At 36.5% G+C, this 14770-nt stretch overlaps 5 protein-coding genes and 1 long non-coding RNA gene across 6 annotated transcripts in view; 1 reads left to right on the forward strand and 5 right to left on the reverse strand.

The window, feature by feature from the left end:
- Positions 1-836, forward strand: part of LOC138865732 (uncharacterized) — a gene marked incomplete at its 5' end in the record, with an annotated part of 890 nt that extends 54 nt beyond the window's left edge. Inside the window, 2 exons of the mRNA XM_070137039.1 lie at positions 1-403; positions 793-836. The exon at positions 1-403 is cut by the window's left edge and continues 54 nt beyond it. Of these exons, the coding sequence (XP_069993140.1) occupies positions 1-403; positions 793-836 (447 nt within the window). The remainder of the gene's footprint in view (positions 404-792) is intronic.
- A 1131-nt stretch (positions 837-1967) lies between these two features.
- On the reverse strand, positions 1968-2833 carry LOC113802951 (uncharacterized). Its single transcript, XM_027353643.2, has 2 exons — positions 2801-2833; positions 1968-2681 (listed from the first exon to the last, which is right to left on the reverse strand). Exon 2 carries the CDS (start codon positions 2679-2681, stop codon positions 2091-2093), a length of 591 nt encoding a protein of 196 aa, XP_027209444.2. The 5' UTR covers positions 2801-2833; the 3' UTR covers positions 1968-2090.
- Positions 2834-5291: 2458 nt separating this feature from the next.
- On the reverse strand, positions 5292-5790 carry LOC138865817 (uncharacterized). Its single transcript, XR_011399470.1, has 2 exons — positions 5731-5790; positions 5292-5579 (listed from the first exon to the last, which is right to left on the reverse strand). It is a non-coding gene; the product is annotated as an uncharacterized lncRNA (long non-coding RNA).
- A 934-nt stretch (positions 5791-6724) lies between these two features.
- On the reverse strand, positions 6725-7605 carry LOC113802950 (uncharacterized). Its single transcript, XM_027353642.2, has 2 exons — positions 7577-7605; positions 6725-7459 (listed from the first exon to the last, which is right to left on the reverse strand). Exon 2 carries the CDS (start codon positions 7457-7459, stop codon positions 6869-6871), a length of 591 nt encoding a protein of 196 aa, XP_027209443.2. The 5' UTR covers positions 7577-7605; the 3' UTR covers positions 6725-6868.
- Positions 7606-9869: 2264 nt separating this feature from the next.
- On the reverse strand, positions 9870-10733 carry LOC113802960 (uncharacterized). Its single transcript, XM_027353657.2, has 2 exons — positions 10703-10733; positions 9870-10590 (listed from the first exon to the last, which is right to left on the reverse strand). The coding sequence occupies exon 2, from the start codon at positions 10588-10590 to the stop codon at positions 10000-10002; it is 591 nt and encodes a 196-aa protein (XP_027209458.2). The 5' UTR covers positions 10703-10733; the 3' UTR covers positions 9870-9999.
- A 1829-nt stretch (positions 10734-12562) lies between these two features.
- Positions 12563-13455, reverse strand: LOC113802952 (uncharacterized). Its single transcript, XM_027353644.2, has 2 exons — positions 13425-13455; positions 12563-13310 (listed from the first exon to the last, which is right to left on the reverse strand). Exon 2 carries the CDS (start codon positions 13308-13310, stop codon positions 12720-12722), a length of 591 nt encoding a protein of 196 aa, XP_027209445.2. The 5' UTR covers positions 13425-13455; the 3' UTR covers positions 12563-12719.
- Positions 13456-14770: the final 1315 nt, after the last annotated feature.

The raw sequence follows: 14770 nt of genomic DNA on the forward strand, positions 1-14770 counted from the left end.
GTTAACCCAGCACTTGGAGGAGGATTTGGATTCAACCCAGCTCTTGCAGGCGGATTTGGAGTAAACCCTGCCTTCGGAGGAGTAAATCCTGCATTCACTCCTGTGGCTCCTCCCTCCACATGCCGTTACTGGTGCAGGACACCCGAGGGTCAGGCCTACTGCTGTGAGAACATCAACCAGCCACAGAGTGCTGCCGGTGTAGTCAAACCGGGATTCTGTCCCCCCGTTCGTCCAGTGTGTCCTCTTAGGAGCTTCCAGCCACCATTCACTTGCTCTAACGACGGCGCTTGCGGAGGCATCGACAAGTGTTGCTTCGACAGGTGTCTCGGCGAGCACGTGTGCAAGGCTCCTCTGGGCATCTCTGTTGGTGATAGGTATCCTCAGTGTCATCCTCCTTCTCGGGGTAGGATAGTTTCATTGTGAATAACAGATGTTTTCCATAATGACGAATGTAAAAATGTAAATAGAAAATTCATTGGATATGTTTAGAAATATATTGAGTGGTTATATGCGCCATTGCTGAGATATAGCTAATATTACAGAGAATATATTGTTTACATGTGTTTTTTATATAAATATGGTATTTTCCATATATATATGTGTGTTGTATTTATCACATATATATACATAATAAATACAAAATACACACATATATCTATAATATAAATATGTATATATAAATGCATATATATGTATGTGCATATATATCAAACATTTATATACTGTATATATATGAAAAATGGAATAATGCCATACGGCATTGATATCATGAATGTATAACCTCTCCGATAGGGATTCGAACCCTCACCGCCATTGCAAGGAACTTGTGCAACTAGTTGCACACTCCTTTTAGTCGGTCGTGTATCATTGGTTAGACCGTCTTGCAAGTTCCTTGTAATGTCGGTGAGGGTTCGAATGCCTATCGGAGAGGTTATATATTCACACTATATATATATATATATATATATATATATATATATATATATATATATATATATATTGAAAGTGTATGTGAACCATAAACTTATGAGTAGTGCTGATATATGTGAAATTTACTTGAAATATACGTGCATGCATGTGCTTTTATAGGTAGGGTGTGAGTGCATGAATATACCTATGCAAACTTATGTATGTTATGCAGGGTAAGCAGTGTTGATATATAAGACATGCCATCAATTTAAGGAAAGTATTTGGTATTTGCCTATAATGAAATCAGGCTAAACAATCTTCCTTTCTTTCGCCCACATAAGCATGGAGCCTCGACGATGGTGACACTGACGTTTGTTTTTCAAACACATGCTTCGGGAACGTTTTCACCAATTCTGGGCGCTGATTTGTAGAAGTCTTTGGGGTCATTCCATTATCTAGTGGGATTCTTCATTTACAGGGGTATGATAATCTTATAGGAAAATTTTCACTGGCAATTTCTAATCAAATGAAGTGACCTGGTGACTTCTAGGTCTACAGAAAGTAGTTTATATGTTTTATGTACACATACGCGTACGCATACATATGTTCTACACACACACATATATATATGCATGCACATATTTATACAAGCCACTTAGCTGATATTTGATTTTGCATAATTTGTAAGTGATTTTGTAAAATATATAAAGTACATCCATCAATCACAATTACAGTTTATCTGACATGAATTTCCATGAAAAGCTTCGTGAAATCTCGATAGCTGATCTCCCCCAAATACGTAGCTTCTTGGAATAATGAGCCTACAGGCTTATTGCGGGTATAACTTCGTGCAACCTAGTCTAAATCGGGAATTTCTACGTCACACACAAGTTAACCACATTTTACATTCATACACCGAATAGTTGGTCAAGAACAGTGATACATTTCGGCAGCAGGAAATATCAAGTATAGTTCATTTCCCATAACTTTTCTATAAACTTTTAAGACGAGATGGAAGGATACGATAAAAGAACGATTTCTGTTTTTCAAATATTTAATTTTGTATCATATTTACAATGTTTTTCACACATATTTATAAAATGAATTGGCTATGTGAATTCATCCTACCTCGCAAAGGTACTGACGAATTTCATCAAACACCTGCAATATCCACAGAATACCTATCGTCCGATTCCCAGAGGAGCCTTGCACACGTGCTCGCCGAGACACCTGTCGAAGCAACACTTGTCGATGCCTCCGCAAGCGCCGTCGTTAGAGCAAGTGAATGGTGGCTGGAAGCTCCTAAGAGGACACACTGGACGAACGGGGGGACAGAATCCCGGTTTGACTACACCGGCAGCACTCTGTGGCTGGTTGATGTTCTCACAGCAGTAGGCCTGACCTTCGGGTGTCCTGCACCAGTAGCGGCATGTGGAGGGAGGAGCCACAGGAGTGAATGCAGGATTTACTCCTCCGAAGGCAGGGTTTACTCCAAATCCGCCTGCAAGAGCTGGGTTGAATCCGAATCCTCCTCCAAGTGCTGGGTTAACTCCAAATCCTCCATCCAATCCTCCAAGACCTCCACCCAATCCAAATCCTCCTCCCAATCCTCCAACGGGATCAAAACCTCCTAATCCTCCAAAGAATCTGGATTCCTTCTTGCCCGACTCAGCTTTGCTTCTGGAACGACCCTCGACGCCATCTGTTTCGTCATTGTCGTCGTCAGCAACCACGAGGGCGAAAATCGCGACCAGCAACAAAAGTCTCTTCATCTGAAATGATATTCGAATATTTACATTACGCTGAGCCTGTAAACATTAAAAAAAGAACTAAACATGTAGGCTTACACCATATAAATAGACCTCAAATTTTCCACACAACTTGCGCTCACCTTTCGAGGATCAGTGCAGGCACCTAACTGCTGTGTCCGTGAGTACTGCAGGCTGCTATTTATACTGCCTCAGTTGTCCTTGAGAGTGTCCCACATGCCGTTGGCTGTATATGTGTGTGAACAAACGTAATAGCAATGTAGATACACATTTATCTACCGACAGTTATAGATATAATATATGTTCAATACTTATCGGATTTATATACCTATTTAGGTATACTTCATCTCTATATTACACATACAAGCACATATCTATGCGTGTATACATATACTTGTATATGTCCATATCTGTTAATATACTATATATATACATATATGCATAGATATGTGTATATTTATCTATCTACGTATCAATATATATGTGTTGACATATACATAAATTAATATATGTGTGCACGTATATGTATGTGTTTATGTATGAATTCATGTATGTGTTTATACTGTGAAGCCTCTGCTTTAATACACACACATATATACATATATGTGTATATACATATATGCATGTATGTAGCTGTGTGTATATTATAAATGTGTGTCTATATATGTATGTATGTGTGTGGGGGGGGGGGTATGGGTGTGCGTGTGTGTACTTTAATGCAGCAATAGATTTTATGCATATTTATACATATAAATGCACACAACGATACATGTATATATATGTATACATGTGTGTGTGTGTTTGTGTGGATATGAAAAGATACGTGTATGTATATTTAGATATATATTTTCTTATCAATATAAATATATGAATATATGTACACACACACATATATATACATATATGTGTGTGTATATGTTTATGTGTATGTGTCCTTTATATACATATACATAAATAAGTATCTATATCTGTACATGTATATGAGTGTATAGACATATATAAGTACATATATTTCTGTACTTGTGTGTGTACGCATATCTGTGTCTGTGTGTATATTATGCACATATATACATGTATGTCTGTGTATACTGTTAACTCTCTAATTTAATGTAATCATGGATTTTATACACAAACACACACACACATACATACATATGTACATGTAAATATATATATTTATATATATACATGCATACATGTACACACACACATACATACATTATATATATATATATATATATACATATATATACATATGCATATACGTATATACCGATATATATATACGTATATATACATATATTCGAATGTGTATATATGCGTTGTTGTTTGTATGTGTGGGTGAGTGTGTAATTAAGCTTCGATTCAATACAGTCATGGATTTTATACATATTTATATATACATGAATACACGCAAAGACACGTGTTTGTGTGTGTACATATAGATGTGTATGTATATATGTGTATATATATATATATATACATATATATATATACATATACACATACATATAAATATATATATATATATACATATACACATACATATAAATATATATATATATATATATATATATATATATATATATATATATATATATATATATATATATATATATACATATATATATATACATATACACATACATATAAATATATATATATATATGCACATGTATTTATGTGTTCGTGTGTATGTGTGCAAATATATTTAGATTTATATATATAATCAATTACATATATGTGTACATATCTATATATATACATATATATATACCTACATATATATGTTGTGTGTGCGTGTGTACATATATATTCGTGTATATAAAACACACATACATACGCATACACACACACGTATACACACACGCATACACACACACACACACACACACACACACACACACACACACACACACACACACACACACACACATATATATATATATATATATATATATATATATATATATATATATATATTATATATACATGCATAAATATTATATATACTCATATTTACACATATCACAGTCAATGATGCCTTCCTGGTGTGCATTGTACTTAAATTAATGTCAAGTTTAATGTTTCTCATCTGCAAGGAACGATGTTGAAATAAGGTAATGTGTCGGTTTAAAGAAAAATTGCGAAAAAAACATCCCTAAGGAATTCATATTTCCATATTGTTCGTGTTCTGTTTTCCAAGGATATTTTGGCATTTTCATCCTTTTATCTGATATATCCATGATCACATAAATCAGAAAATTTAGTCGAAAGACCAATAGATAAATTCACAAATACATGTTTATACTATTCGCATATGCTAGATATGCACACAATACACACATACACACTCACACAATATAGTTATACTTATATGCATATACATATGTGTACGTATGAGTACATATATATAAAGGGTATATATAAAGAAATATGTATATCTATATGTGTTTATACATTCATGTGTGTGTCCGAGGTTTCCCCTCATTTAGTAAGATATTTCAGTCGATATATTTCAATTGTTTTCAATATATCAAGAGTTAACCTTTTGTTCTTTTCAATTATCCTCTGGGGAATAGATTGCCTCAAGGGGTGATAATAAACAAAATATCTATATCTTTCATTGTATATTATTATATATATTTACAATATATGCAACACGAGAACACAAACACAAAGACACTGTTGCACTGAGTACCAGTTCCGGGTTAATAAGCCCGAGGAATGGAATCCCAGGGTAAGTAGCCCGAGGAATGGAATCCCAGGGTAAGTAGCCCGGAGAATGGAACCCCAGGGTAAGTAGCCCGGAGAATGGAATCCCAGGGTAAGTAGAAATAATGCGGTCTGGGTAATACTAGCAGGTCTAGTCCGCCTCTTCCACATGAAATAGAATGGAGGCTGCGAAAGGAAACCGTTTTGTTAATAATTCGCATTATATAATATATATAAAGTCACTTCACTGCACTTCATTTCCACTTCCACTTTATTATCTTTTAAGTGGTTTACACACATATTTTATATTACAATAAAGAAAGAAGTATTTACTTACAATGTGCCTTAGTGTGGAGTTCGGAGCCAAGTGGCTGACCATATAATGGCGACCACCGACCAAGGCTGTCTTCGGGTTCGAAGCAATGAAAACGGGTCGTCTTGGTAAACCAAATGGTTCGTTTACGCACACAAGCACGCACACTCTCACACTTCGCACAAAAATATTCAAAATAAAAATAAACTAGTAAAACCATCACCAAACCCTGTACAGTGTGTTTATACAGATATGTGTTTATACATATATGTTTATGCATATATGTGTTTATAACTATATGTATATATATATATTAATGTATATATATCTATATATACATATACATGTATGCATATGTGTATATGTAAGCTTACTTATATATGTATAAACATTTACATGTGTGTGTGTATGTGTGTGTGTGTGCATATGCTACACACACACACACACACACACACACACACACACACACACATATATATATATATATATATATATATGTATATATATATATATGTGTGTGTGTGTGTGTGTGTGTGTGTGTGTGTGTGTGTGTGTGTGTGTGTGTGTACATATATATATTTATTTATATTTATGAATATATATATTCATAAATGTGTGTGTTTGTATACCTACGTGTCTAGCGTAAATGTCGGTTTATTTCAATATTCAGGTTTAGTGGAAAGAACAAAAACACATGGAGGGAAGATAATGGTATAGCCCTTCCATTTATTTCAGACTGATTATCCGGTTCTTCCCCTAAGGTAAATGAATGTCCCTTACAGATACCGTCTGTCAAATTTACTACGCTATCAGTGATACTTTTCGAGTATGTTTTGATCTCAGAATGCATTCTGAAACACTTGAAGTATCATCATTATCATTATTCTGCAGGGATTAAAATGTGATTGTGAGTAATTTATCAGATATTTGCCTTCTTAAACAGGTGTTACAGCATCCAAGGAGATATATTTAAACCCCCAGTGAATGCAACAAAACCAACTCATAAGAAGCTATGAACAGTAAGGTAGTGATAGACTTTTTTCCGTTTGGGGTTTATTTTGTATATTTACATTTTTTACATATGAGAAAAGGCAATGAAATTATCCTACCTCGCAAAGGTACTGATGAATTTCATCAGACACCTGCAATATCCACAGAATACCTATCGTCCGATTCCCAGAGGAGCCTTGCACACGTGCTCGCCGAGACACCTGTCGAAGCAACACTTGTCGATGCCTCCGCAAGCGCCGTCGTTAGAGCAAGTGAATGGTGGCTGGAAGCTCCTAAGAGGACACACTGGACGAACGGGGGGACAGAATCCCGGTTTGACTACACCGGCAGCACTCTGTGGCTGGTTGATGTTCTCACAGCAGTAGGCCTGACCTTCGGGTGTCCTGCACCAGTAGCGGCATGTGGAGGGAGGAGCCACAGGAGTGAATGCAGGATTTACTCCTCCGAAGGCAGGGTTTACTCCAAATCCGCCTGCAAGAGCTGGGTTGAATCCAAATCCTCCTCCAAGTGTTGGGTTAACTCCAAATCCTCCATCCAATCCTCCAAGACCTCCACCCAATCCAAATCCTCCTCCCAATCCTCCAACGGGATCAAAACCTCCTAATCCTCCAAAGAATCTGGATTCCTTCTTTCCCGACTCAGCTTTGCTTCTGGAACGACCCTCGACGCCATCTGTTTCGTCATTGTCGTCGTCAGCAACCACGAGGGCGAAAATCGCGACCAGCAACAAAAGTCTCTTCATCTGAAAGAAAAAAAAAGAAGCAGTTCTACTATATAAAACTTGTATATCAGTTCAAGAAAACATTTAGATATCAAGATGTTTCACATGAACATTTTAAGATAACTGCGCCGCACTCACCTTTGGAGGATCAGTGCAGGCACCTAACTGCTGTGTGGATGAGTACAGCAGGTCCTCTTTATATACTGTTTTCAGCTGACCCTGAGACCGCCCTACATGCCAATGACCACATGTACCCCGTCCCGGTAGATGCGTTTGCGTTTTTTTATTATTATCGGAAGGCCACTTTTTGCAAAGCATCACTTGTTTCAAGAATCCTATTTAACAGGGAAGAAAGTATTTATTTGATGTTTGTGTAGATAAACATTTATGTGACATATATATAACAAATAAATATTGATTATATATAAATGTATCAAATTTCCTTGTAATTATCGGAAGGCCACTTTTTGCAAAACATCACTTTTTTCTATGTCTATCTAGCAGGGGAAAGCATTAACTTGTCTATGGATGTGCATACATAAATATCTATACATGTATATTGATTTAGTGATTGTTTAAATTTATATGCCGGATCAGCATCTAAGGTCTTTAGCAGCGAATACCTTTTGGGATAAAAATAAAATATTTTTGAAATTCAAAAATCAATCAATCCACAAATAAAGTATCTTATAAGTTAACATAAATAACAATAAATATCACATCAAAAAAGTAAGCGTAGATATGCATAATTAAATTTCGTTTAAAACAGTCATTCTCAGGAAATTGATAAGATTTGTCACAATATTCCTCCAATACATTTTCAGTGTATATTGTGGAGACTAGTACATAGTCTTTGGTCTGAGAATGCTGCATGTCTGCTACATGTGCGACGGTTAATAGTTCTTGGAATTCTTCACGACGTGGTTCACTTTTAGCGCCATCGTCGGGCAATGAATAAATCTGGTGTGTTCGATTCTCAGCTTTGTTGATGCGACTTCTATTTGTCGGTTCGGATGGACGTTGGTCATCTAACTGTCAATGTAATCTCTTATTTCTCGCAGTGTGTTTCTAGAGATATGCCTCAATTGCTCCCTCCATTTATCACGAAGACAGCTTCTGATGCTGGGTTGCAAGTCGGTATGTGAGAGGAAAACGAGCATCACAAGCCTGAGTAACTGCTGCCTTGGCGCTCCGATCAGCTCACTCACTCCCACTGATATCAACATGCGCTGTCACCCAACACAGAGTTGTCTTCTTACGTACTGATATCGTTGCAAGCCAATGTTGAATTTCCCTTGCCATCGGATGTGAAGAGGAAAGCTCTTGAGTCACATATTAAAACAGAATGGCCCGTGAGATCTCGTCATACTGACTGCTGCTAGGATGGCATGTAACGCTGCAATGAAGATCGAGGCTGCCAAAGAAAGACTGCCAACTATTTACACATACACACACACACACACACAAGTATATAACTATATACATCTATTATTCTCATAGCACACACAATGTATATAAGTACATATTCATATATGTATTTATATACATTGTGTGTGCTATGAGAGTAAATATATAGTTAGACAAATAAAATATAGTTTATATAAATATATCTAATTTCTTCCCTTGCATAGTGTTTATCTACTTCATTTATATCTTTCTGTTTAGCAATCTATCCATCTACCTGGATTTTTAAAAATGTGTAAAAACAGTTCTGAGCAAGTGAAAGGGTATATGCGTGGTGACTTTTGGCTGACAAGTAAACACCATATATGAGGTGGATAAAATTTGGATGTGTATCGGAGGTACAGTGAGGGTTTTAACAGTACAGTGGTTGGACCCTTAATGTGGCTAGGTAGTGAAAAGTTATATAATATAATTTCTTACTATAAGTAAATGATAATGGCCTAATGCAAAGTGGTGCAGTGCCCGTCCACCTACCTATCTCAGGTTTTAATCTGTGTACGCATATATATGTGTAAAGAACAGCTGTATTAATTAGCTGAATGAATATGTAATAATGATAAATAAGTTTGAATGCATGATTTACACACATACACATATCTATACGTATATACCGTCTATTTCCAAGGTACTGCGTTATTATAGATATTTTTTCGAGTATTTTATCATTCTCAGGACAATGTCGTCTAAAATATTCCAATGATATTCTAAAACATGCAAATTTTCATTCTGGTAAAGACTTTAAGATATGAATATGATTGTGTCATTTCCTATATATTTGACTTTTTGTTAAAGCTATAGTTTTATAAAGTTGAAGCGGGAAGATTTAATCAAACTTCGCAACGTTTAGAACTGGCACTGCTTTTCTTATGAGTCCCGACAAAAAATATATTTCTTGGGTACTTTTATGCATTACTGAAAATAACCAAAAACAACAGATAAGAAGGTATAAACGGTAAGACAGTGATAGACGTTCTTTTTCGTTTCGTGTTTATTTTATATATTTACATTTTTACATATGAGAAAAGGCAATGAAATCATCTTACCTTATAAAGGTTATTGATGGATTTCATTGAACAGCAAATTTCTCCCATGGATATCTATCGCCCAATGCCCAGAGGAGCCTTGCACACGTGCTCGCCGAGACACCTGTCGAAGCAACACTTGTCGATGCCTCCGCAAGCGCCGTCGTTAGAGCAAGTGAATGGTGGCTGGAAGCTCCTAAGAGGACACACTGGACGAACGGGGGGACAGAATCCCGGTTTGACTACACCGGCAGCACTCTGTGGCTGGTTGATGTTCTCACAGCAGTAGGCCTGACCCTCGGGTGTCCTGCACCAGTAGCGGCATGTGGAGGGAGGAGCCACAGGAGTGAATGCAGGATTTACTCCTCCGAAGGCAGGGTTTACTCCAAATCCGCCTGCAAGAGCTGGGTTGAATCCGAATCCTCCTCCAAGTGCTGGGTTAACTCCAAATCCTCCATCCAATCCTCCAAGACCTCCACCCAATCCAAATCCTCCTCCCAATCCTCCAACGGGATCAAAACCTCCTAATCCTCCAAAGAATCTGGATTCCTTCTTGCCCGACTCAGCTTTGCTTCTGGAACGACCCTCGACGCCATCTGTTGCGTCATTGTCGTCGTCAGCAACCACGAGGGCGAAAATCGCGACCAGCAACAAAAGTCTCTTCATCTGAAAGAAGAAATATATATTTCTATTACAGAAAACGTACATCCTTTCAAGAAAACATACACATTTTAAGATGTTTCACATGAACATTTTAAGATAACTGCGCCGCACTCACCTTTGGGGGATCAGTGTAGGCACCTAACTGCTGTGTGGATGAGCACAGTAGGTCTCCTTTATATACTGTTTGCAGCTGACCCTGAGACCGCCCTACATGCCACTGACCACATGTACCTCGTCCCGGTAGAAGATGCGTTTGCGTTTTTTATCATCGGAAGGCCACTTTTTGCAAAACATCACTTGTTTCAAGAATCCTATTTAACAGGGAAGAAAGTATTTACTTGATGTGTGTATATATACATTTATGTGTATATACGTATATCTATACATATAAACGAACAAATATATAACAAATAAATATTGATTATATATAAATGTATCTAATTTATTTCCTTGCAATACCCTTCTCTGCTACATTTATATCTTTCTGCGTGTCTAGCAATCTACCCATCTATTTTGATGAAAAGGAACTGCACACTGTTCAGAGCAAATGAAAATTGGCTTACAAGTAAACTCTCCGTCTGAGGTGGATGACATGTGGGTGCGGAACGGAGGTGACAGTCAGGGATTTAAAAGTACCTAATGTGGCTGGGAAGTGAAAAGTTACATTAGTAACATTTCTTTCCATAAGCGAATGATATTGGCCTATTGTGAAGTAACAGTGCCCGTTCATGTACCTTAGGTTTTTTAAATAATGTGCATAACTAAAAAGAAAATACACAAAGGTTTTGGATACTGCATTCTTCCAGTTTCTTGTAGTTTCGGAAAACCCTTATACTTATGGAAGGCAATGCCATAAGGGGTATATTGGCTGTGATGAACTTTTACCTAATTTGTAAAGAAAATTAGGATGTCTGAACGTCAGCTGCAGTTAACTGTATTAAACAGTAATGCCCACAGTGATATTTATCAATTAAGACAGCTGAGAAAGCTTTTTATTAGTCGACTACATGAAAACAAAAGTCATGAGGGCCACCTTAATACCATATACTGTAGTGCTGAGATGTTATATATTATATGCTATTCAAAATATGACTGATAATGTGTATTTGTCATTGAAACTGATATGGTTATGCGTACACACACACATGTATATATATACACACATTTATATACAAGTGGTGATTGTAGTTACGGAAATAATGATAGTGATAACAATCATCATAGATATATTAAGAAAGCAATACAAATATTAACGTATACATATAAATATATCATACTTACATATGTGTGTATGTATATGTATGTATAGCCAAAATATATGCATACATACATATATATCAAACATTTGTATGTATAATAATTGTGTGTAGACGTATATATTACCAATGTATTATTTGTTATATCTATCATTATCATTCATACCTCTATCTACATTTCCTCCACTTCGCCCGGATAACTACCCGTCTACTAAAAAGGACCAACTGTGTATTAGGCTGTCAGGCTTGAAACGGTTTCCCATTATAGTTATATATACTATAATTGTGTTTGAGTGTATGTATATATACATACACATGTGTATAATATATAGCTAAATAGATTAGATATAGATATATAGAGATTTTATATGCTTATGAATATAAACACATCCATGCTTTTGTCCGTATAATGCGTAATGGGATTACAGACCGTATTGCATACGTGTATAAGGACAGTAGTATAAGCATATAACCACAATACATCCGCCGAAAAAAGAGGATGTCTTTAACCCCTTTTTTTTTCTTTTTTCTTTTTTTTGAGGGGGTTGCCTTTGTTTTTGGGTTGTTAGTTTATCCGTCCTGTAATCAAAAAGGTGAAAAGCGACAAGAGCGATCTTTTCTATGTGGTTAATTCCAAATAGTTCAGCATGTGCTGAAGCGTGTTGTTTTAATTTGGCAGTGTATGCATGTAAACTGAGGCAAGATTCAAACAGACATGGTAATGGTATTAGATTTTATCTTATTTTTATTATACATTGTATTTACATCTTTTTTACATACGTTTCAATGGACGAAAACATTAATGTTCATGAAATCATCCTACCTCGAAAAGGCAATGATGAATTTCACTGAACAGCTTAATTTTCCCAAGGATATCTATCGCCCAATGCCCAGAGGAGCCTTGCACACGTGCTCGCCGAGACACCTGTCGAAGCAACACTTGTCGATGCCTCCGCAAGCGCCGTCGTTAGAGCAAGTGAATGGTGGCTGGAAGCTCCTAAGAGGACACACTGGACGAACGGGGGGACAGAATCCCGGTTTGACTACACCGGCAGCACTCTGTGGCTGGTTGATGTTCTCACAGCAGTAGGCCTGACCCTCGGGTGTCCTGCACCAGTAGCGGCATGTGGAGGGAGGAGCCACAGGAGTGAATGCAGGATTTACTCCTCCGAAGGCAGGGTTTACTCCAAATCCGCCTGCAAGAGCTGGGTTGAATCCGAATCCTCCTCCAAGTGCTGGGTTAACTCCAAATCCTCCATCCAATCCTCCAAGACCTCCACCCAATCCAAATCCTCCTCCCAATCCTCCAACGGGATCAAAACCTCCTAATCCTCCAAAGAATCTGGATTCCTTCTTGCCCGACTCAGCTTTGCTTCTGGAACGACCCTCGACGCCATCTGTTGCGTCATTGTCGTCGTCAGCAACCACAAGGGCGAAAATCGCGACCAGCAACAAAAGTCTCTTCATCTGAAAAAAGAAATATATATATTTCTATTGCAGACAACGTACATCCTTTCAAGAAAACATACACATTTTAAGATGTTTCACATGAACATTTTAAGATAACTGCGCCGCACTCACCTTTGGGGGATCAGTGTAGGCACCTAACTGCTGTGTGGATGAGTACAGTAGGTCTCCTTTATATACTGTTTGCAGCTGACCCTGAGACCGCCCTACATGCCACTGACCACATGTACCTCGTCCCGGTAGAAGATGCGTTTGCGTTTTTTATCATTATCGGAAGGCCACTTTTTGCAAAACATCACTTGTTTCAAGAATCCTATTTAACAGGGAAGAAAGTATTTACTTGATGTGTGTATATATACATTTATGTGTATATACGTATATCTATACATATAAACGAACAAATATATAACAAATAAATATTGATTATATATATATATATATATATATATATATATATATATATATATATATATATATATGCATCTAATTTATTTCCTTGCAATACCCTTCTCTGCTACATTTATATCTTTCTGCGTGTCTAGCAATCTACCCATCTATTTTGATGAAAAGGAACTGCACACTGTTCAGAGCAAATGAAAATTGGCTTACAAGTAAACTCTCCGTCTGAGGTGGATGACATGTGGGTGCGGAACGGGTGACAGTCAGCGATTTAAAAGTACCTAATGTGGTTGGGAAGTGAAAAGTTACATTAGTAACATTTCTTTCCATAAGCGAATGATATTGGCCTATTGTGAAGTAACAGTGCCCGTTCATGTACCTTAGGTTTTTTAAATCTTAATGTGCATAACTAAAAAGAAAATACACAAAGGTTTTGGATACTGCATTCTTCCAGTTTCTTGTAGTTTCGGAAAACCCTTATACTTATGGAAGGCAATGCCATAAGGTGTATATTGGCTGTGATGAACTTTTACCTAATTTGTAAAGAAAAATAGGATGTCTGAACGTCAGCTGCAATTAACTGTATTAAACAGTAATGCCCAAAGTGATATTTATCAATTAAGACAGCTGAGAAAGCTTTTTATTAGTCGACTACATGAAAACAAAAGTCATGAGGGCCACCTTAATACCATATACTGAAGTAGTGCTGAGATGTTATATATTATATGCTATTCAAAATATGACTGATAATGTGTATTTCTCATTGAAACTAATATGGTTATGCGTACACACACACACACACATGTATATATATATATATATATATATATATATATATATATATATATATATATATATATATATATATACAAGTGGTGATTGTAGTTACGGAAATATGGATAGTGATAATAATCATCATAGATATAATAAATAAAGCAATACTAATATTAACGTATACATATAAATATATCATACTTACATATGTGTGTATTATATGTATGTATAGCCAAAATATATGCATACATACATATATATCAAACATTTGTATGTATAATAATTGT

Source organism: Penaeus vannamei, chromosome 22 (assembly GCF_042767895.1).
Source record: "Penaeus vannamei isolate JL-2024 chromosome 22, ASM4276789v1, whole genome shotgun sequence".
Taxonomy (NCBI): domain Eukaryota; kingdom Metazoa; phylum Arthropoda; class Malacostraca; order Decapoda; family Penaeidae; genus Penaeus; species Penaeus vannamei.

Coding starts and splice junctions, on each gene's coding strand:
- LOC113802952 (XM_027353644.2), bottom strand. CDS start 13,310: ATGAAGAGACTTTTGTTGCTGGTCGCGATTTTCGCCCTTGTGGTTGCT.
- LOC113802960 (XM_027353657.2), bottom strand. CDS start 10,590: ATGAAGAGACTTTTGTTGCTGGTCGCGATTTTCGCCCTCGTGGTTGCT.
- LOC113802951 (XM_027353643.2), bottom strand. CDS start 2,681: ATGAAGAGACTTTTGTTGCTGGTCGCGATTTTCGCCCTCGTGGTTGCT.
- LOC113802950 (XM_027353642.2), bottom strand. CDS start 7,459: ATGAAGAGACTTTTGTTGCTGGTCGCGATTTTCGCCCTCGTGGTTGCT.